Source organism: Kogia breviceps, chromosome 5 (genome assembly GCF_026419965.1).
Source record: "Kogia breviceps isolate mKogBre1 chromosome 5, mKogBre1 haplotype 1, whole genome shotgun sequence".
NCBI lineage: Eukaryota > Metazoa > Chordata > Mammalia > Artiodactyla > Physeteridae > Kogia > Kogia breviceps.
In genome coordinates, this window is record NC_081314.1 from 62,555,999 (window position 1) to 62,579,474 (window position 23,476).

Consider the following 23,476-nt stretch of genomic DNA (forward strand, 5'->3'; position numbering starts at 1 on the left):
TATTCCATTGCATGTATTTACACACACATTGTATGTATATATATATATATATATATATACACATATATATGTATCACAATTTATTCATCTGTTGATGGACACTTAGGTCGTTTCCATATCTTGGCTGTTGTGAATAGAGCTGCAGTGAACATGGGAATGCAAATATTTCTTGGAGGTACTGATTTCATTTCCTTTGGGTATATACCCAGAAGAGGGATAAGGCTGACTGAAAACTGAAAATTAGCAAAAGTTTTGTGATCTACTGACATTTTTGAGCACCTCTACTACGTACCAGAAACTAAGCTAGGTGTTTTACATACTCTTCCTTGTTTCTTCCCTAAAAATAACCTCATGGGGGCTTCCCTGGTGGCGCAGTGGTTGAGAGTCCGCCTGCCGATGCAGGGGACACGGGTTCGTGCCCCGGTCCGGGAAGATCCCACATGCCGCGGAGCGGCTGGGCCCGTGAGCCATGGCCGCTGAGCCTGCGCGTCCGGAGCCTGTGCTCCGCAACGGGAGAGGCCACAACAGTGAGAGGCCCGCGTACCGCAATAAATAAATAAATAACCTCATGAAAGAAGAGATCATCCCATTTTATAGATGAGAAGAGTGGCTCAAACAGTTCAGCGGAATTGCCCAAGGATACATATCTGAAAAGTTGTAATTATGGCCTACAAATTCAAAAAAGTTGTACTCTGAGATACATGTTCTCTCCACTATTCCAAACTAGAAAGAGGAGAAAACACCAAAATTGTTCACTACTGGTGAAGTCAATAGTGCTCTATTTATTCAGTTTATTTAATAATGTGTGACTTGCACTTATGCTGAAAGGAATTAAATTGGCTTAGAGTCAAAGTTTCTGTTTTGATTACATCTACGTGTAAAAGTTGTTTCAAAAGTCATTCTATTGTCCATGATGTACAGTTTTTTTAGTAAAATTTTAAAGATACTTTGAGGAACACTGGTTTCAGAACGAACTCTGTTTTCAACTCATATTCAGCTTAACCTGGAAAGCACTTGTTGGGAGAGTCTTGTGACATTATTTAATAACCATGGTTGATTCATTAATTAAAGTACAGACAATTGTTGACTGTCCATGTGGGACTTTTCTATGATGCGGATTACCTGAGATGAATGTAAAATTCCATCCAGTACAGCTTCTCCCTACTTCATAACACATTTCTAGCTATATCTCACTCCCTCCAGAATGTACACAAAGAACAAAATGCGCTTACGGAAAGCATAATTAGAAAAACTTGTCGCTCAAAGAAAAATCACATGGTACACGGCAAGGTTAAGTACAAATAAGGCTAAGCTTAGTGAATTTCCTAGGCAGCAGCTTTCCTCCATTCTCATGGATGGTGAGGTAACACAGTAGGTCCACATTTTCTGAAATTATCAGATTATCATCTTCCTATAGTGAATGAACTGCTCTTCACTAAAACTTTTTTGAGAAATGTTTTAATGTGAACTATGTTGCAAAGAACTAGACTAGCTGTTCAGTGCTCAAAGGGTTAGAAACCCTCATCATTTATTTCCACAATGACAAGTTCTAGCTAGAGCTCATATTAGATGAAGCACAATGACTGTGAGCTCATTTTGCCCTGTGGAAACAAAAAGTGCTTCCCTGGCTGATGTGGAGAAATTTGGAGTAAAAAAAAGATGGTGAATTTATATGTATTTATAGAATAAATAAATACATAATGAGACTTTTTTTTTTTTTTTTTTTTTTTTTTTTTTTTTTTGCGGTACGCAGGCCTCTCACTGTTGTGGCCTCTCCTGTTGCGGAGCACAGGCTCTGGACGCGCAGGCTCAGCAGCCATGGCTCACGGGCCCAGCCACTCTGCGGCATGTGGGATCTTCCCGGACCCGGGCACGAACCCATGTCCCCTGCATCGGCAGGCGGATTCTCAACCACTGCACCACCAGGGAAGCCCAGTATATTCTCAAGAAACAAATGATCCATATAAATTTATTTCTTAACCTTTCTATGAATGAGCCATGATGATTTCCAGTCTGCCTTAGTTTATAAAATCTGACTGTAAGAGTTGCTTTTTTTTTTTTTTTTTTTGTGGTACGCAGGCCTCTCACTGTTGTGGCCTCTCCCGTTGCAGAGCACAGGCTCCGAACGCGCAGGCTCACCATCCATGGCTCACGGGCCCAGCCGCTCCGCGGCATGTGGGATCTTCCCGGACCGGGGCACGAACCCGTGTCCCCTGCATCGGCAGGCGGACTCTCAACCACTGTGCCACCAGGGAAGCCCCATAATGAGACTTTTTAATGAGATTTTTCTTTCCCACATGAAGTGGCATACCTTGCTTCTACATGGTTAGTTTGCAAGCAGGCATAATTAGGTCCTCAAGTGCAGAAATTGCAGGTATCTGAAGGCCCAGACTTTAATTTGGCCACTGTCTTAAGATTTCTCTGCTCCTTCCTTTGCTCCTCCCACCATCCCACAGTTTGAATTGATGCTGTGCCATGTAAGGAACTCTGTCACTTACCTCGTCTCTGAGTGCAGTGCTATATTTTTCACATAAGAGGGACAGGTATTGTGTTAATCTCACCATGCCAACTATCAGGGTGCCATCTATCAGTCATAAAGGCCAAAATAAACAGTGGAAGGTAACCATTTGGTCATATTTTTAATGAGAATGACATCTTCGGATTGGCTCTCTGGAGTGTGGAAGCATGAAAAGGAGGTCCCATTTTGTGATCAAAGAATTCCTTTATTTTCAGAGCACTGTCAAGCAAATCATTTCTATCCCAGTAGCAATAAGGTGTATGGAAGCACTAGGAATATGGAGGAGGAAGAAAGGTGAGGGCACTGTCTCTGAAAACAAGCACTTATACAAAAGTTTTACCTCTGAAATCGCTTCAGACTGAAGCTATGAGGAGTTTTCATCTCAGGAGGTGATGAAACCTATTACATAGCTCATGGGGAAGGGCTGCCAGGAGGGCAAATAGTGAAATGGCCATTTCTGAGCACTAAGCATGATGTGGGAATAAAGACATTGAGGTTTATCGCCATATCCACTAAGCGCTCACAACACTGTGCCAAGGGCCCACAAAACTGTCTGAGACCTTAAAGATTATTGCATCCAAAATGGAAAACCAAACTCATCAGATGGAAATTAGTGCTTAAGTAAACACAACGAAGTGTAAAATGTCAACTAATCTAATACAACTCAACTTTTATAGTTATGAGAAAATGTACCCTTTAAGTCATATGAACCTGTTCAGTATCCTTTAAAGGATAATCTTTAAATTTCTCTGATAAGAAAAATTCCTTATTTGATTTAAGGTGGACTGTAAGTACATTTTAACATTTTCGATATGATGGGGGATGGGACCTCTAAAAACTAAGACTGCCAAAAATAAGAATCATAAATAATTCTGTTCATTGGCCCAGTCTTTAAATTCCAGACACCAATATGACCTCTCTTTTCTATATACCCCATTTTTCCTCCAAGAATGCTTTTAGCTTCATTTATCCTGATTGGGTCATTGTCACAATGTGCACTGGAAGAAAACAGATTTATCTAGAGATGGCTACTGCACCTTGCTAGGGACAGTCTGCCATGGAAAAGTTGCTGTGATTAGAACTGTTCATGAACTTTACACTACCTTGGAATTTATCTGGACAGCCTCTTCATTATAATGTAGGAGCACTTTCTGACCTGAATGGGTGAGGTTCACAAACACCTGCAGACACGGGTACTTGCCCTGACATCAGCAGTCCACACCACAGGTGAAAGACAGTCCATCCAGTCATCCAAGATGTGCGTGTGGATGATAATGCAGTTAGATTCTTCTCTCTGCGTGCTTCAATTTGGAAAAAAAATAAATGATTTTCACCCCTAGAAAATTTAGTCCTATATTCTAATGTGGTAACCCAAGGCATCTATTTCAAAGCAATGTAGGATGATTACAGAAGGCATCTAATGATTTGGGAGCATGGAGAACCTTGCAGTGGGACAAACAGCAGCAAAGTGCCAAGTTCCATCTCAATTATGACCCTCCTTGCATATTTCTCACTATAGATCAATGGTTTTCAAACTTCAGAATCACCTGAGTGGGTTTCTTAGAATGAAGAATTTGTTAAAACGTGGGTTCTATGACTTCACTCCCAGGGATTCGGGTTCAGTTGATCCAAGTTGAGGCCCAGGAATCTGTATATTTAATAGTATTTAAGTTGCAGGTATTTGGAGAACCACACTTTGAGCAGTATTATCCTAAATACTGTAACCACAAAGATTCACACTCAGAAATCTTATCTCTCCTGCCTCATCATCTCAAGATGCACCCACTGGCTTGTCCTGGTGAAAATGTGCCTTTGGAAGGAGTCCAACCACAGGGCTCTTAGACAACATAGCCTCCGAAAGTTGTAACAAGGTACAATTCCACTCTACTTCCAAAAAGGCAAATGCAAATCATATGAGTAATCTCTCATTAGAAAACTTGCCATGTTTTTACTATTAGTAATTTCCTTAAGGTCAAGAACTATATCCTATTCGTCTTTATGTTCCTCAAAGCATAAAGCACAATGCCTTTCACCCAGTAGAGGCTCAATACGTGTTATACTGAATTAAATTTTACTTGGAAAACATTCCTTGAGAATTTACACATGCACTGCATATACAGAATGTCACAGGTGCAATGAGACGGGGTAGACAAAATTCCTGCCCATGAGGACCCTGCGGCGGTGTTGAAGAGAAAGGACACTTGTGTATAAAATAATTAGAGAACAGGTCCAAGACAAAGTAAACGAGAGTGAGAGGAAAGGCTCTGATTGAATGTACAGGTCCACCTCCTCATGTATCCTCACACTCACATCTAGGTGAGTCTTTGTGTTTATTTCCCTGTACCTTAAACACAAGAAGTTAGATTAGCAAATTCTAAAGCCAGAGTGTTTGAAAAGCATTGTTTAGCTAGGTTCAGACTACACTCTCATTAAGATCTTGGACTGTATGTAATCATTTTTCTGTATTAATATAACAAACCCGAGACACACAGTGCATCTTAACATGATCTCAAGGCCCAGGGCATAAAAAAAAAAAAAAAAAATCACTAGATGTGGCCTTAGAAGAATAAAATATCGGGCAAGTGAAAATACAAAAATGGAAAATAAGGTTCTTTCACAGGTTTAGCACTGGCCTGATTTTCACAAAATTAATTTCTCTACTTATTTAGACCAGGCATCTTAAAGTATTTAGAGTTGTCTGCCTTTCTGTGTTAGAACTTAAAACTCTCTAAATCCTAACCAAGTGCCAAACAGAGTTTGATCTGAACCTTCCTTGAAGATTTCAGGAAGCTCCAATATAGAGAGTGAGATATTCTTTCCTATGTACAAGGGCCAGGCCAGAGGCTTTCAGGTAAAACCAGGAATGTATTTAAGGCTGAAACATTCAGCATGTTCTTTCAATAATATTGTGCGTCTATTTGTCTACAAATAGACAAATTCCATTGTTTGACTGAGAAATGATGGTATAAGGGGGTGGGGATAGGTATGAGCTACCCAAGCCCCTCAACTTTTACGAAGCAAAACTTTCATCTTTTATGAAGCAAAACTATTCTCTGGTGGCACAAGATCACAAGGCAAGAGGGATGAGAACTCACCACTCTTAAACATTCCCTTAATTACTTCCAGCAAACTATTTATGCTTAGAAAATGTAAGAAATGCTTAGAAAAGTAAGTTTTAAATATGAGTAACAGTTTGGTACTAGCTTACAGAAGGTAACTTCAAACCATCTCCCAAATATATCACATATCACATTTTTAAAAAATAATCTGACCTGCACACACACATTTATTGAACTATGTAGATGTATATAATGCAGATATAGATATATAGATGGAAAATGGAGTAACAGGAAAAGGAAGGTAGAAAGCTAGAATGAAGGCAAGAGTGAGGTACAAACATGTAGCCTCCAGGCCATAAGATCCCCTATAGTTATAAAAGCTGGGCCACAAATTTGGCTCTGAGCTTCCTAGCGCCCAAAGCAATGAAGGAAACACAACCAGAGAAAAGATTCCTGGTGTCCACTGAATAAAAGCAAACTGGTTGATCAGGAGCAGAACAGATTCTCCTGCTGCTAATATCAGAGAGACAATTCCCCTGGAATCCTTCTAATGGTGGCATTGTGTGCTATAGTGGAGGATAACCTCCATATTATTGCCCTAACAATGGTAACCCAGGAGTGGTGGGAGATGAATCTGATAACAGAATAACAAAAGCAGGCCACACAGTTCCTTTTCTATGACCGTTTTTCTTCACTGAACTCCTAGGCGTCCCTCTTCCTGTACCCCCTGGGCCTTCTGTTGCTCTTTGGCTAGCCAAAGGGGAGGTATACCTTGCTTACCCCCTACCCAGTGCCACCGGCCTCCAAAGTACCCCATGTTGTGTGAGCCTGTCTCCAAAATTAAACAGCTCCTCTACAGCCCTAATCAACACTCCCATCCTCCTCACTGCAGCAAACTTCAGTTAAGTATCAGGAGGCAAGGAGTCTTATATCAGAATGAATAGGCAGATTCTTTACTGGCTATATGACCTTGGGTATTCTACTTGGCCTTTCTGAGACTCAGCTTGCTCATTCATAAAATGAAGGTTTAGTAATGAAATAATACTTCCATCATGGACTTGCTATAGGTTTAAATAGGATAAAATATAATGTATATTTGACATATATTTAATAAATGGTAACTTATTACATGTATTTACTAAGGAAACTACTTAAAAGGAAGAAAACTAATATTTATTGAGCAACTACTATGTGCCAGGTAGGTATTATCAAACTCAAAAAACTCAGACTCAAAACACTTTTTTTTTTTTTTCTTTGTGGTAAGCGGGCCTCTCACTGTTGTGGCCTCTCCCGTTGCAGAGCACAGGCTCTGGACGCGCAGGCTCAGCAGCCATGGCTCGTGGGCCTAGCCGCTCCGCGGCATGTGGGATCCTCCCGGACCGGGGCATGAACCCGTGTCCCCTGCATCGGCAGGCGGACTCTCAACCACTGCGCCACCAAAGAAGCCCTCAAAAAACTTTCATTATGCTCATGCAAAAGCTCATGTTCATCCCCTTCCCTGGGATATCTACATGTTAAAGAAAGGCTTTACTACCTACAAAAATATCTAATATGTGGACCATTGTTGAAAGAATTTTGAGATTGGAGGAGGGGAGCGGCAAAGGAGTATCTTCCACTTTCTTACCACCTCTTCCTCCACACCCAGCTTCCTCCCAGCACTGAGAGAGGAACAGTTATTCTGGAGAAACCAAAGCCAGCCTCCCTGCCCCTCCTCTACCACTGTGCTTGCACCTGATTTGAACTGGAAATTCTAGGTCTCCTCTCTGTTTCTTACCTGAGCATGAAGGGCTTTAGGATGGTTATTCCAAGCAAGAAGAACATTAGGACAGAGAAGTCTATCACTGCAAACCCTAGCAGCATGGCTCAGTCCTCTGCAGCACTGGTTGGCAGCTTCCTGTGCACATCTGGTGGGTCTCCATCATTGTGGTCTATGTTTCTCTTCCTCCCTGAGGTAGAAAAGGCTGTCCTTTGTAGGAAGAGGGAAGGAGATATTTCAGTAAGCTCATAAAGAATTGGGAACAGTGGTGATTATTCTGTAGAATACAGAAATATTGAATCACTATGTTGTATACCTGGAACTAGCATAGTGTTGTAGGTCAATTATACTTCAATTTTAAAAATTAAATAAATAAACTTTGTTTTTAAAAGCCTAAGTTTAAATTCTAACATTTCTATAAGCAAACATAAAACAAATCCTTTATGATCTTGGTGTAGGCAAATATTTCTTAGATACAACACACAAGCACAATCTGAAAGAGAACAAACTTAACTTAGACTTCATCAAAATTTAAAATTTCTGCTCTTCAAAAGACACTGTTAGGGCTTCCCTGGTGGCGCAGTGGTTGAGAGTCCGCCTGCCGATTCCAGGGACACGGGTTCATGCCCCGGTCCGGGAGGATCCCACATGCCGCGGAGCGGCTGGGCCCGTGAGCCATGGCCGCTGAGCCTGCGCGTCCGGAGCCTGCGCTCCGCAACGGGAGAGGCCACAACAGTGAGAGGCCCGCGTACCACAAGGAAAAAAAAAAAAAAAAACACTGTTAAAAGAATGAAAAACAAGTCCAGACTGGAAGAAAATCTTGGCAAATCATTTATCTGATAAAGGACTTGAATCCAGAACACATAAAGAACTCTCAGACTCAGTAATGCCACACAACCCAGTTAACGATTTCAACAGCCACTTCAAAGAAGTTATAGAAAGAGCAAATAAGCACATAAAAAGATGCTCATTAGTAACTTGTACATTAAAACCACATGGAGATACCATATCACCCCCACTAGAATGGGTTTAACCAAAAAGACAGGCAATACCAAGTGCCGGAGATGATGTGAAGGAACTGGAACTCTCCTACACTACTGATGGGCATATAAAACAGTATAACCACCTTGGAAAACAGTTGGTATTTCCTAAAAAAGTTAAACATATATGGGACCATATGACCCAGGTGTTCCATTCCTACGTATTTATTTACCAAGCAAAATGAAAGCGTATGATTATACAAAGACTTGTACACTGATGTTCATGGCACCCCATTTGTAAAGAGCCCAAAACTGTAAACAACCCAAAGTTTTATCAACAAGTATAAACTCTTACATTCATACAATGGAATAATACTCAGCAAGAGAACTGATAAACACAGTACTCATGATGAACCTCAAAATAATTACACTGAGTGAAAAAAGCCAAACAAAAGAGGCCACACTGTATGATTCCATTCCTACAAAATTCTAGAAAATGCAAACTTATCTTTAGTGACAGAAAGCAGATTAGCGGTTACCTGGGGGTTGGAGGAGGATGCAAAAGGGCACAAGGAAACTTTCATGGTACTAGGTGATGGATATGTTTTTTATCTTGATTGTGTGATGGTTTCACTGCTATACACGTATGTCAAAACTTACCAAATGGCACACTTTAAATATGTGCCATTTGTCGTATTTCAATCATAAAGTGTTTTTTGACAAATGTTAAAAAAAAAAAGTGGGAACATTTACCAACCCATGGGGGATGGAGGGATGATCCCATTTGCTGCCCACCTGAGGGTTGTAAGCAGGCTTGATGCAACACAATGAGATCTTATATTCAGAGCATGGTTAAAAGTCCATCTAAACAAGCTAAAATGATGTGTTATAAAATATTTTTTTTTCATGTAACAAAACTAAGGAATGTTGCCTGGGTTAAGTCTTTAGAGATCTGTTTAATCAATGACTAGGAAAGAATTACCTATAAGTAGCTTTCATTCATTTTATTTAAATAGTGTTATAAACTTACTTATCTTCCAGGGAAATTGCATATTTCCCCTGAAAATATTTTTTACATTCTTTTATGAATTCCACATGGAAAAAATGACTCCACAAGCTCACATTTGGAATTAATAGCATCCTGAAGTAGGATCTGACTTGTTCTTTCATATCCAGCTGTTGAGAAGGCAACACATCCACCACATGGCTTTCTGGCCCAGGGCCCAGTCCGTTCAGAACAGTGAGGGCCTCACTGCTGGCTTCTCCCTCGCCCACCTCTCCTCTGTCCTCATACAGCTCCACACAAGTGGCCCTACGCCTCTTCTCTCCCTCTCTCTGTTCTGCTCTAGCAAAGGAGGTGATAAATTCTTTCACAAGGAGTCGTCCAGGGATCAAAGTCCAAAACAAAGGTTGCCAACTGGTGACCCATGGACAATATCCAGCCCACAGATGTGTTCTGTTCTTTTCTGTGTGTGGGGTTTTTTTAAAATGAGGGATTCATTGCTAACACTTTAAAAATCATGAAATTTCTCACAAAAATGCTGATTTTTTTTTTTTTTTTTTTTTTTTTTTTCGGTACACGGGCCTCTCTCACTGTTGTGGTCTCTCCCGTTGCAGAGCACAGGCTCTGGACGCGCAGGCTCAGCGGCCACGGCTCAGGGGCCCAGCCACTCCGTGGCATGTGGGATCTTCCCGTACCGGGGCACGAACCCGTGTCCCCTGCATTGGCAGGCGGACTCTCAACCACTGCACCACCAGGGAAGCCCACACAGCTATACTTTTATTGTTGTAATAATAATAGTCTTCTATTTCTCCAGCAAAATGGACTAGATACCCACTTTAACTGTAAACAATAAAAATTCTGGTCAAAACTTAAAAAAAGAGTTTGAAATACTCAAAGGACAAAAACTGTGTGAAAGTAGGAACCCAGAAGGGAAAGTAGACTGGAGTAAATTTTAACCTTGAGGACATTTACAGAACCTGGTGACCTTGAGCTTCAGTCTCACAGTTTGGGTGTCGGGGGAGACACAGGGAAAGGAGACAATGCCCAGGGCCTATCCAAGGTGTGGGGGTAATGCTCTCAATGAGAGCTGGGACCCATAAGACCACCTATTCAGTGTAAGGCTGAATTGGAAGTAGCCACCTCCCACACACAACTCCCTAGAAGACTGCAAGGAAAATGCCTTACTCTAACCTGACAACACTGAGTACAGAAGGAAAACTATAATCTCCCCTGATATTTCATAACCTTAAGATGATCCTTAAGAGAGTTTATAGGGCTTCCCTGGTGGCGCAGTGGTTGAGAGTCCGCCTGCCGATGCAGGGGACACGGGTTCATGCCCCGGTCCAGGAAGATCCCACATGCCGCAGAGCAGCTGGGCCCGTAAGCCATGGCCGCTGAGCCTGCATGTCCAGAGCCTGTGCTCCAAAAAAAACGGGAGGGGCCACAACAGTGAGAGGCCAGCGTACTGAAAAAAAAAAAAAAGAGAGAGTTTATAGCCAGAATTCACACTACCTGGGAAATCTAAAACCCTCAAGCTAAGAATTTCACTTAATCTTATCTCAAGTAGTTAGTGCCTTCTGGCAGCTGGCAGAGCGAAGATATAAATTCTCTGGAGGAGATCACCTTCAACTTAGGTCTCGAAGGAATCCTATAAAGTTTCAAGGAGTATGTACTCTTATTCTAAAGTCATAAAGCACACGATAAGGACCTTGGAGTGAGAAAAAGCAACAGAATCAGATCACAAAAAAAAACTTCAGATATTGGACAATATATAAAAATATATCTACAATATGCTTGAAGAAATAAAGGAGGGATTGGATATCAGAAAGAGCAAAAGACTCTAAAACACGACCAAGCCAATATTAAAAAGAACCAAATAGAATTTCTAGAAATGAAAAATAAAATAATTGACATAAAAAGCTCAATGGACAACAAGGACCTACTGTAGAGCACAGGGAACTATATTCAATATCTTGTAATAACTTATAATGGAAAAGAATTTGAAAAAGAATATATACATATAATATATATATTATATATGTGAATCACTTTGCTGTACACCTAAAACACTGTAAATCAATTATACTTCAATAAAAAAAGTCAATGGATGGATTTAACAGTTAAATTACATACATCTGAAAAGATAATTAGTAAATAGATGGACCTGCAAGATATAATTTTAATTATATTTTATACAATTAAAATTATAAATTATTATATAATAATTGCTAAATATACTTTAGCTAAAGTATAATACAGAGATTTCTTTAATGGAAAATATTGAAGAAAGGTTAAGAAGCATGGAAGATAGATAGAAAGGGTCTAACATAAAGTCTGTAAAGAATTCCAGAAAAAGAAGAGAAGAAAGCTAAGCAATATTTCTTAAAAAACAATAAAATTACAGAATTGATGAAGACCTAGTCCACAGATTCCAGAAGCCAAGTGGAATAAAATAAAATGAAACCCACACCTATATACATCACAGAGATATTGCACAGACACCAAGACAAGAGAAATTCTTAAAAGCAGCCAGAGAAAAAGACAGATTAACTTCAAAGGAATGACAATTAGGCTGAAAGCTTACTTCTCTATAACAAGAAAAGAACAGAAGACAGGAATATTGTCAATATGCTGAGAGAAAACAGAACTCTATACTCAGCAAAAATCTCTCAAGAATAAGTATAAAATAAAGGCATTTCAGACACACACAAGGCTGAGTTTTCCATCAACAGACCCTCACTAAAGAAAAAGGTCAAGTATTTACTTCAGGCAGAGGGAGAACAATCCAGGTAGAAAAGCTGAGATTTAGTCAAAAATGAAGAGCAATTACAGAAGTAAATAGGTAAGTAAAGATACAAACCTTACAAAATAACAATAATAATAAAACTTCAACCATTAAATATTTAAATTTTAAATTTTTTTAATTAAAATGATGATAATGGTGATGATGTCATCTTGTGGGGTTAAAAGAAAAGACAAATACATTATAAGAGCACGTACCTTATAGGAGGTGACAGTGTTACTGTGTTCTAAATTACTAATATTTTTTGAGGAGATGATAAAGATATTGATTTCACTTTGATAAGTTCAAGTCTGCATGCTAAAATTGCTGGAGTATCCACTAAAAGAGTACAAATAGGTGATATAACTTCCAAACCAGTAGAGAGAGAAAGAATGAAAGGGGGAAAAAAACCAATCCAAAAGAAAGCAAGGAAGAAGGGGAAAAAGAAAAACTCATGGAAAAGACAGGACAGACAGAAAGCACAAAAACATGATAAAAGAAATCTAAGTACACCAGTAATTACAATAAATCTAAATGGATCAAATGATCCAGTTAAAAGATAAAGATTGTCCGACTGGATTTAAATATATGTTTTTACATCTAAAACACACAAATGGAGAGGATCTTCAAGATGGCAGAGGAGCAAGACATGGAGATCACCTTCCTCTCCACAAATACATAAAAAATACATCTACATGTGGAACAACTCCTACAGAACACCTACTGAACACTGGCAGAAGACTTCAGACTTCACAAAAGGCAAGAAACTCCCCACGTACCTGAATGTGTGGCCGACAGGGTTTTGGTGCTCTTGCCAGGTGTCAGGCCTGAGCCTCTGAGGTGGGAGAGCCAAGTTCAGGACACTGGACCACCAGAGACCTCCTGGCCCCACGTAATATCAAACAGTGAAAGCTCTCCCAGAGATCTCCACCTCAATGCTAAGACCCAGCTCCACTCAACGACCAGCAAGCTCCAGTGCTGGACACCACATGCCAAACAACTAGCAAGACAGGAACACAACTCCACCCATTAGCAGAGAGGCTGCCTAAAATCATAATAAGTGCACAGACACCCCAAAACACACCACCGGACATGGTCCTGCCCACCAGAAAGACAAGATCCAGCCTTATCCACCAGAACACAGGCACCAGTCCCCTCCACCAGAAAGCCTACACAACCCACTAAACCAACCTTAGTCACTGGGGGCAGACACCAAAAACAAAGGGAACTACTAACCTGCAGCCTGTGAAAAGGAGACCCCAAATACAGTAAGTTAAAGAAAATTAGAAGATAGAAATACACAGCAGATGAAGGAGCAAGGTAAAAACCCACCAGACCAAACAAATGAAGAGGAAATAGGCAGTATACCTGAAAAAGAATTCACAGTAATGATGGTAAAGATGATCCAAAAACTTGGAAATACAATGGAGAAAATACAAGAAATGTTTAACAAGGGCCTAGAAGAACTAAAGAGCCAACAAACAATGATGAACAACACAATAAATGAAATTTAAAATTCTCTAGAAGGAATCAATAGCAGAATAACTGATGCAGAAAAATGGAGAAGTGACCTGGAAGGTAAAATAGTGGAAATAACTACCACAGAAGAACAAAAAAAACCCCAAAGTTAGCAGAAGGAAAGAAATCATAAAGATCAGATCAGAAATAAATAAAAAAAGAAATGAAGGAAACAATAGCAAAGATCAATAAAACTAAAAGCTGGGTCTTTGAGAAGATAAACAAAATTGATAAACCATTAGCCAGACTCATTAAGAAAAAAGGGGGGAAGACTCAAATCAACAGAATTAGATATGAAAACGGAGAAGTAACAACTGACACTGCAGAAATACAAAGAATCATAAGAGATTACTACAAGCAACTATATGCCAATAAAATGGACAACCTGGAAGAAATGGACAGATAATTAGAAAAGCACAATTTTCCGAGACTGAACCAGGAAGAAATAGAAAATAAAATCAGACCAATCACAAGCACTGAAATTGAAACTGTGATTAAAAATCTTCCAACAAACAAAAGCCCAGGACCAGATGGCTTCACAGGCAAATACTATCAATCATTTAGAGAAGAGCTAATACCTATCCTTCTCAAACTCTTCCAAAATATAGTAGAGGGAGGAACACTCCCAAACTCATCCTACGAGGCCACCAACACCCTGATACTAAAACCAGACAAAGATGTCACAAAGAAAGAAAACTACAGACCAGTATCACTGATGAACATAGATGCAAAAATCCTCAACAAAACAGTAGCAAATAGGATCCAACAACACATTAAAAGGATTATACACCATGATCAAGTGGGGTTTATTCCAGGAATGCAAGGACTCTTCAATGTATGCAAATCAATCAATGTGATACACCATATTAACAAATTGAAGGATAAAAATCATATGATCATCTCAATAGATGCAAACAAAGCTTTTGACAAAACTCAACACTCATTTATGATAAAAACCCTCCAGAATGTAGGCATAGAGGGAACTAACCTCAACATAATAAAGGCCGTATATGACAAACCCACAGCCAACATCGTTCTCAATGGTGAAAAACTGAAACCATTTATACTAAGATCAGAAACAAGACAAGGTTGACCACTTTCACCACTATTATGCAACATAGTTTTGGAAGTTTTAGCCACAGAAATCAGAGAAGAAAAAGAAATAAAAGGAATCCAAATCGGAAAAGAACAAGTAAAACTATCACTGTTTGCAGATGACATGATACTATACATAGAGAATCCTAAAGATGCCACCAGGAAACTACTAGGACTAATCAATGAATTTGGTAAAGTAGCAGGATACAAAATTAATGCACAGAAATCTCTTGCATTCCTATACACTAACGATGAAAAATCTGAAAGAGAAATTAAGGAAACACTCTGATTTACCATTGCAACAAAAAGAATAAAATACCTAGGAATAAACCTACCTAAGGAGACAAAAGATCTATATGCAGAAAACTATAAGACACTGTTGAAAGAAATTAAAGATGACACAAACAGATGAAGAGATATACCATACTCTTGGATTGGAAGAATCAACTCTGTGAAAATGACTACACTACCCAAAGCAATCTACATATTCAATGCAATCCCTATCAAACTACCAATGGCATTTTTCACAGAACTAGAACCAAAAATTTCACAATTTGTATGTGAAACACAAAAGACCCCAAATAGATAAAGCAATCTTGAGAAAGAAAAATGGAGATGGAGGAATCAGGCTCCCAGACTTCAGACTATAATACAAAGCTACAGTAATCAAGACAGTATGGTACTGGCATAAAAACAGAAATATAGATCAATGGAACAGGATAGAAAGCCAAGAGATAAACCCATGCACATACGGTCAGCTTACCTTTGATAAAGGAGGCAAAAATATACAATGGAGAAAAGACAGCCTCTTCAATAAGTGGTGCTGGGAAAACTGGACAGCTACATGTAAAGGAGTGAAATCAGAAAACTCCCTAACACCATACACAAAAATAGACTCAAAATGGATTAAAGACCTAAATGTAAGGCCAGCACTATCAAACTCTTAGAGGAAAACATAGGCAGAACACTCTATGACATAAGTCACAACAAGATCCTTTTTGACCCACCTCCTAGAGAAAGGGAAATAAAAACAAAAATAAACAAATGGGACCAAATGAATCTTAAAGCTTTTGCACAGCAACAGAAACCATAAATAAGATGAAAAAACAACCCTCAGAATGGGAGAAAATATCTGCAAATGAAGCAACTGACAAAGGATTGATCTCCAAAATATACAAGCAGCTCATGCAGCTCAATATCAAAATAAACAAACAACCCTATCCAAAAATGGGCAGAAGAACTAAATAGACATTTCTCCAAAGAAGATATACAGATTGCCAACAAACACATGAAAGGATGCTCAACATCACTAATCATTAGCATTAGAAATGCAAATCAAAACTACAATGAGGTATCACCTCACACCGATCAGAATGGCCATCATCAAAAAGTCTACAAACAGTAAATGCTGGAGAGGGTGTGGAGAAAAGGGAACCCTCTTGCACTGTTGGTGGGAATGTAAATTGATACAGCCACTATGGAGAACAGTATGGAGGTTCCTTAAAAAAGTAAGAATAGAACTACCATATGACCCAGCAATCCCACTACTGGGCATATACCCTGAGAAAACCATAATTCAAAAAGAGTCATGTACCACAATGTTCACTGCAGCACTATTTACAATAGCCAGGACATGGAAGCAACCTAAGTGTCCATCGACAGATGAATGGATAAAGAAGATGTGGCACATATATACAATGGAATATTACTCAGCCATAAAAAGAAGTGAAACTGAGTTATTTGTAGTGAGGTGGATGGACCTAGAGTCTGTCATACAGAGTGAAGTAAGTCAGAAAGAGAAAAACAAATACCGTATGCTAACATATATATATGGAATCTGGAAAATAAAAATGGTTCTGAAGAACCTAAGGGCAGGACAGTAATAAAGACGCAGATGTAGAGAATGGACTTGAGGACACAGGGAGGGGGAAGGGTAAGCTGAGATGATGTGAGAGAGTAGCACTGACATATATACACTACCAAATGTAAAACAGATAGCTAGTGGGAAGCAGCCACATAACACAGGGAGATCAGCTTGGTGCTTTGTGACCACCTAGAGGGGTGGGATAGGGAGGGTGGGAGGGAGACGTAAGAGGGAGGAGATATGGGGATATATGTATAGGTATAGCTGATTCACTTTGTTATACAGCAGCAACTCACACAACAATGTAAAGGAATTATACTCCAATAAAGATGTTAAAAAAATAAAACACACAGATATACAGAAAGGTTGAAATTTGTTAGGCAAAGTCCAATGAAAAGCAAGGTGATATGAACGTTAAGGTTAAAAAGCTTTATTAGAAGAAGGTAATGACATTGATTTAAGGTTCAATTCACCTGGAAGATATAATGATGCTAATTTATATGTACCTGATAGCATTGCCTCACTGACAGAACGATAGGAAGAAACAGACAAAATCCACTATCAGACTGACATATTTTTACATACTCCCCCAGGAATTGATAGCTCAACCAGACAAATCAGTAAGGAAATAGAATTGAGCAAAGCAATTAACAAGCTTTTTCTAAATGATAAAGGTAGAATATTGTCCCCTGCAGAATATATATTCTTCTCAAACATACATGAAATATTTGAGACCTAACCACAAACTAAGCCATAAAGAAAGCATCAATAAATGTCAAAGGATTTGTAACAGTAATGAACGTATTTTGTAAGCTCATTTTATGAAACTTTGAAAATATGGGTAAGTCTAGAGAAGAGAATAAAAATCGCCTACAGTTCTACCACTCAGCGAGAATTATTATTCACTTACTGGGTTATTCCCCTCATCTATATTGTTTTAAATAGAATGAGATCACACTGGATATATATATATATATTTTTTAAGCTTGTATTTTTCAGTTAACATAATAACCACTTTCCCATGTTGGTAGCAATTCTTTGTAACCCTTCTATTGACTACATAATATTCTATAAATTGGATACACCACAATTTCCTTAACCACTTCCTTATAGTTGAATATTAGGTTGTTTCCAGTTTTCTGAGGCCATAAACAGTCCTGTAATTAAGTTTGTGGTATTTACAAGCACCTTTCATCAAAGGACCTGAAAGTGCTTAAGAGTGATCTAATTTTATTCTCCAGCCAGTCAGATGAGTGAATAGCATTTTCATTCCTCTTTGCCAGCAATAATCTTCACTTCTAACCAATGTGTTGCCGGGAGACATTTTATTATAGTCAAGGCATTACCTACCCCTTCCTGTTGCTCCCCTGCAGACAGAACTGACTTTCCCACCAGCCCTGACTACCGCAGTTGCTACAGGTGCCTTCTGGCTTAGCATGAGGCAAACTCAATTTCAAAGAGGTTGAACATGTTCATCTGAGTGTGATCCCTGCAGAAGCCCTCAGCCTCTTCCTCCAACACTGTAACTTGGGCAGAGTGTTCCTTAGAAGGATGATGTGGTTGATCAAAGCTTGACAATCCAGCTGACATTCATTTCACATGTGTACGTAATTTCTAAGCGCTGGGTATGTTAAATATTTCCCTGTAATTTGTTTGTGTTGCAAAGATTTGGGTAATTATTTTTACCCTTCTATTTTTTAATTACAAAATTATTTAACAACTTCTTTTGAAACAGCAAAGGAGGTTGAGAAAAGTCAACATGGTTCATGAAGTTCAGCAAGAGGCAAGATGGGTGATCCAACTGTGCATTTCAGAAGTGAAAATGGGATGCTGTATTGCTCTGGGGAGAACACAACTGCTCTGATAGCTAGTTAATTATGTTATGAATGTGGCATTAAAAATTGTTCCCTTGCTTGTTTGTCATTTGATCTTCTGCCATACAATGACTCACTTTGATTGTCTTCTCACAAGAGCATTAGTTCACTTGTAGGAGAGAGATGTTTTTGCCTCTATCTCTTTCTTCGATTTGTTCCTTCCTCCTCCAGCCCCAACCTCTGTCCAAACCCCTACCTCTCATTCTCCTGCATCCTTTCTCCCAAATACATAAAGACCCATGAGTGTAGTTAAAGAACAATGGGAGTGGGCAATGTGATGACCATTATGATCTTAACTGTTTCCACTTTCTCAGCTCCCAGATCCACTTGGGCCATTAACAAACCATCCAGGTTTCCAGATAGAATGAGTGAACTTAGCTGTGAAATGTACCCTCCCAGGAGTAAGCTGGCAAGTTTTAATATCTCATTCCTCAAACACCCTCAGGCATTGCTCTTGTCTCCATGTTGGTGCCCACTTCTCAATGTCCCACTGCCCCACGCCTGGGGGCAGGCAGAAGTACAGCCCCTCTGCTTTGCACTCCCCTGCTCAAGATAACCTGTCTCACTTCCCCCTTAAATAGTAGAGGCGGGTGGTTAATAACCACAGCTAAAATGTGAAATGGAATAGTATAGAAAGTAGTACATAGAGAGTATGCTAAGGCATGCAGACACCACTACTATCTCCATCAGCAGACAAGGGGATGGGGCAGAGAGAAGCTAAGTGACTTGCCCACAGTCATACAGCTATTTAAGTGATGGAGCTGGATTTGAACCCAGGCTGTGACTCCAAGACCCAAGCAGATTTCACCAATGCGACAAATGCTGGTAGTAATTTCATTTAACCAACAGACATTTGTTGAGCACCAACTATGTGCTGGGCCATGTTCTACTGCTGGGGAGCCAGAGAGGAGTTTAAAAAGATTCCTAGCCTCCCAAAACTTGCAGCCTAGATGAGGAAGCCAACAAGAAAGGATGCAACCCCTGGATAGCAGTGCTGCTGGGGAAGCCTCCAAGGTCCCCTGGGAGGCATGACAAGTGGACACCCTCAGAGGATGAAGACCAAACTCAACCCCCAAACTCCTTATGGCCGCTCTTCTTCCTGCCACTTGTTCAGCGAGATGCCCATGAAAGCTGAGAGATTCTGGTGGTGACTTACCTCCCCTGGCATCTCCAGCCACCCTGGAGTGTAATTTGCACGGGGATGCTGAACAGCTGCATGAGGCCGGGGGGCTGGGCAAAATGGACTCCTTCCACCTCAGCCATAGCCTCTGAGGGCACCAGAAGGGTGAAGTTTAAACATCAACAGAAGTGGGGTCCCAGGGGAGCCACCAGTCCCCGGCGCAGGCAGCCATCGGAAGCACCTGCACCTCCAGAGCTGCCACCTGGTGGTGTGCGGTGCCCGCTCTCCTGGGGAGGTGGGGGGTTAGGGCTGGCCTGTCTGGGGGTTCTGCAGATTCCCAACAAGGCAGGGCGGTCCATCCAAAAGGATCAAGGCCCTAAGTGGTTTTCTGCAGCCAGACCTTCTCCCCGTGGTCGCCCAATGCCTGCCGCCGCTTATCACCTGGGTTCTGCTTCAGCAGCCAGTGCATCGCCATAGAGACCTAAACACTTGTGGAAAGCTCTGAGGCCCAAGGGACCCTGTATAATTTGCAAAGGACATACGCAGTTCAAGGTTTATAAAAAGAGGAAATGTTTTGCCCTGGTCACATTTCCTTTTTCATAAATTTTCTGTTAGAGTGCAGGCTCAGGGGATGGATTTTTTCTGGTTAATTGTATGTTCTGATTAAGAGATTTCGTTTCTATACCATATGTGTTCCCAAATTTTCAAGACTCAAAGGGTCATAAAATAACTCACCATTAAAACTATAACAAAGTTTTAAAAAACTGTATCAAATGATATTTTATCTTTCTTTGATAACTAAAAGACATTTGGGGGATCTTTCGATACCACGAAATCATGAACATAAATTACTATTATATTGTAGTTTACCGATATGATGATAGAATGTTAGGTAGACTACTTTTGCTGCATGTTTTTTAGTAAAGGTAGTATTATCTTAACATTTTCCAAAACATTGGTGTTAGCAAGAAGGTAAGCATAATCTCATCTATAAACATCATATATATACACAGCCATATTTATTAACTGTTACTTGCAGCTGTATTAATATCACTTAATAAAAAAACATATTTATATACTTATGATTTTTATTAATTTTCTATTAGAGTCATGGACTAGTTCCTTTGTAAATTATTTGTTTTTAATGAACTGATGCAATTTGGAATAAAAATTGATACCAACTAGAATTTTTTCCTCCTGCTTCCTACTTGAAACAGCCTTATAAATATATAATAAATCTTCTTTTTCAGATTTAGATGTGCTAATAAATTCCCCTGCAATTTGGTATGTAACTCTCTTTGAATAAATGATTGGTTTTCTGCTATTTTTATGTATTTGATTCAACCTCAGAAATAGGGTACTTTCTGAGCCCCTAAGACCTCCTACTTGAATTTGCACTCGCCTTTACTGGGGCTTCCCATTTTATAATTCTAGTTCCACCTAAGTGAAAATACCCATGCAGAATCTTTAAAAATTCATTTTAAGAGGGTGTGAACAAAAAAAAGTGAGTTATTTTAAATTACCTTTAGTCCCAATTCAAAAGTTCTGATAGATCCAGACAGATTTATTTTGGGTCCTGGACAAGTCTGGGTCTGGTATGTCTTAGAAGTAGCTGGCACAGCTGGCCATCTGAATTGACCTCAGACCCAGCCTATGCTTGGTTTTTTCTTCCTTTTTACATAGGGTCATGATGTTAAGTGGGAAGGAGTAACTTAACCTGTTGCCCTTCGATTTTCTTCCTGGTGCCCCTTCACTTGGTAACTGACTGGCCTTTCTGTCCACCAATAGCAGACCACTCCCCTCTCACCCTTACAACAAGTGCCCGACACACACACACTCCACTCAAGGCTCACAGCCTACCTCTCAAGAAGAACCTAGAGTGGTTGCTATGAATTGCAATCCCAATGCACCCATTCAGGAACACACAAGCTAAGCCAGAAGGAGTGTGGTGGTAAGAGATGCCAGGTGCACCGACCTTCACTGTACATCAGGATCTCTGATCCCCACCCTTGGTCCCTCAGACCGTCTCTGAGTCCCCAGCTTACTCTTTCCTCTCAGAGTTGCTGGAGATCACTTCCTACTCCACAAAAGCCATGAGTCAACCATCAAGCCCACCATTTGGGCCCCCTCTCTCTCTGGGCCAGAGGATTTGGGTGCTGGGTTCAAATTCCGGTTTTGTAACTTCAGGTAACACTTTATACATTCCCTGCCCTGGTTCTCCTTAGTGAAAAGAAAGTAAATAAAATTCAGTGTGAGTTGTGTGAGTGTGATGTAACTTAATTAGTGCCCATAAACTGTTGTGAGATCTGAAGATGAAAGGGGATGTTACTGTCGAATGCTGGCGTCATGGATTCTTGGCTCCACATTTTCTTTTGCACCGAACAGGTGCTTTGCTCAAGGGAAAAAAGAACCAACTCCCTTTCAGCAAGCTAGAGAAACCACTTCCTCACTCATTTTCATATTCTCTCAATTATTAGAGCTACGAATTCTTTGGTAGCTGAAATTCTCCATGTTCATGAGAACTGTATCTCTCTTCAAATTTGGAGATGTACAAATCATATACAACAGCTTATGTTCTTTGTCTGTCTCTGTTATTTGTAGGAGAATAAATAAACCTCTAACTGAACAATCATCCTGGTATGAGTAGTTTTTGCTGGTGCAAGCAGCCATTTAAACTGTCAAAAGTAGAGTAATATGTGATCTTACATTCTCTTTGCAGGAAAAACAAACAATAAGGGAGTATCATTTGTGCTACACATTTACAGAGTCTTAGATGGTATCTTCCTTTTCCTTTATCATAATGGCTAACTCCAGACATCTGTGCTAATCAAATGGACACTGACTCTATATGACCTAGGCTCATGTCAGAGAAACCAGTGTCACCTCTCTGCAGATAGTCTCCCTGCTCTGATGAGTGATAATACTAATGACTAACGTTTACTGAGTACTTAACTATGAGCCAGGCATGGTTCTAAGGCTTTATGTGCATTAAGTCACTCCTTGGGCATTTTTAAGAGCAGAGAGCTACAATGAGTTACAAAACCTCACAAGAGCCACAGAACTGGTCCAACCTGGCATAGAAAAAGCTCATTGGATAATTGAAGCAGAAACTAATAGAAACAATAGCTGAAATTGTTAGATAGTTCAAGAGCCCTTGATTTATGGTCCCGTTTGAAATCCACCGTGACCAAGTCTTCACCAGGTGGCACTGGGCACAGACATATTTTATAATAATGTAAGTCAAGGTAACTGATCACTGCTTGAATGGTACTTGTTTCCAAGTGTGACCTATTCTATACAGATTCCCAGGCCCCATCTTTAGAGATTCTGATCAAATACTTGGGGTGTAGCACCCAGGAACATGCATTCTGAAAAGCTCCTCATGTGATCCTAAGACAGGTGGTCCTACATTCATACATTGGAAAACCCTGGGTCATGTTATGGGTTTAATAGGTCTTGGAGGCCTGGTCCTTGGGATCCTAAACACTGTTTCTAGTCCCAGATAACTAGACCTCTCTGGAACTCAGCTTATTCCTCTATGCAATGAGGGGGTTGGAACAGATGTTCAATGTACTTTCCATCTTTAAGATCCAATAAAGTATATGCAACCATAAGTTAGTTTGCAAGGAAAAGTTATCTCCTCTCCTGGAGTGACAATAATGCAAGAACAGCCCACCTCAGCTGCTGGGTGACAGTGCTCACCTAGAAGAAAGGGAACCCAACCAACTGCCCTCAACCTACTTCTCCCGGAAAAGTAATAACAATTTAGGCACCCTGAGCGACCCTGCGCCAGGCGTCGTGCTCAGGGCCTTGGGAACGTTATTTCCCTTAGTCACATAACCCAAGGAGGTAGGTATTCACTCATTTTGCAGATGAGGACACAGAGACCCAAATCACAAAGCCACAG

The 23,476-nt window shown here is 40.1% G+C and overlaps 1 protein-coding gene across 1 annotated transcript in view; it reads right to left on the minus strand.

Annotated features, from left to right (window-relative positions):
• The window catches only part of KCNMB3 (potassium calcium-activated channel subfamily M regulatory beta subunit 3), a 57,861-nt gene that overhangs the window by 1,654 nt on the left and 32,731 nt on the right, over positions 1-23,476 (minus strand). The window contains 3 exon segments of the mRNA XM_067033499.1: positions 3,622-3,752; positions 3,755-3,819; positions 7,352-7,543. Coding sequence (XP_066889600.1) covers positions 3,622-3,752; positions 3,755-3,819; positions 7,352-7,543 — 388 coding nt within the window.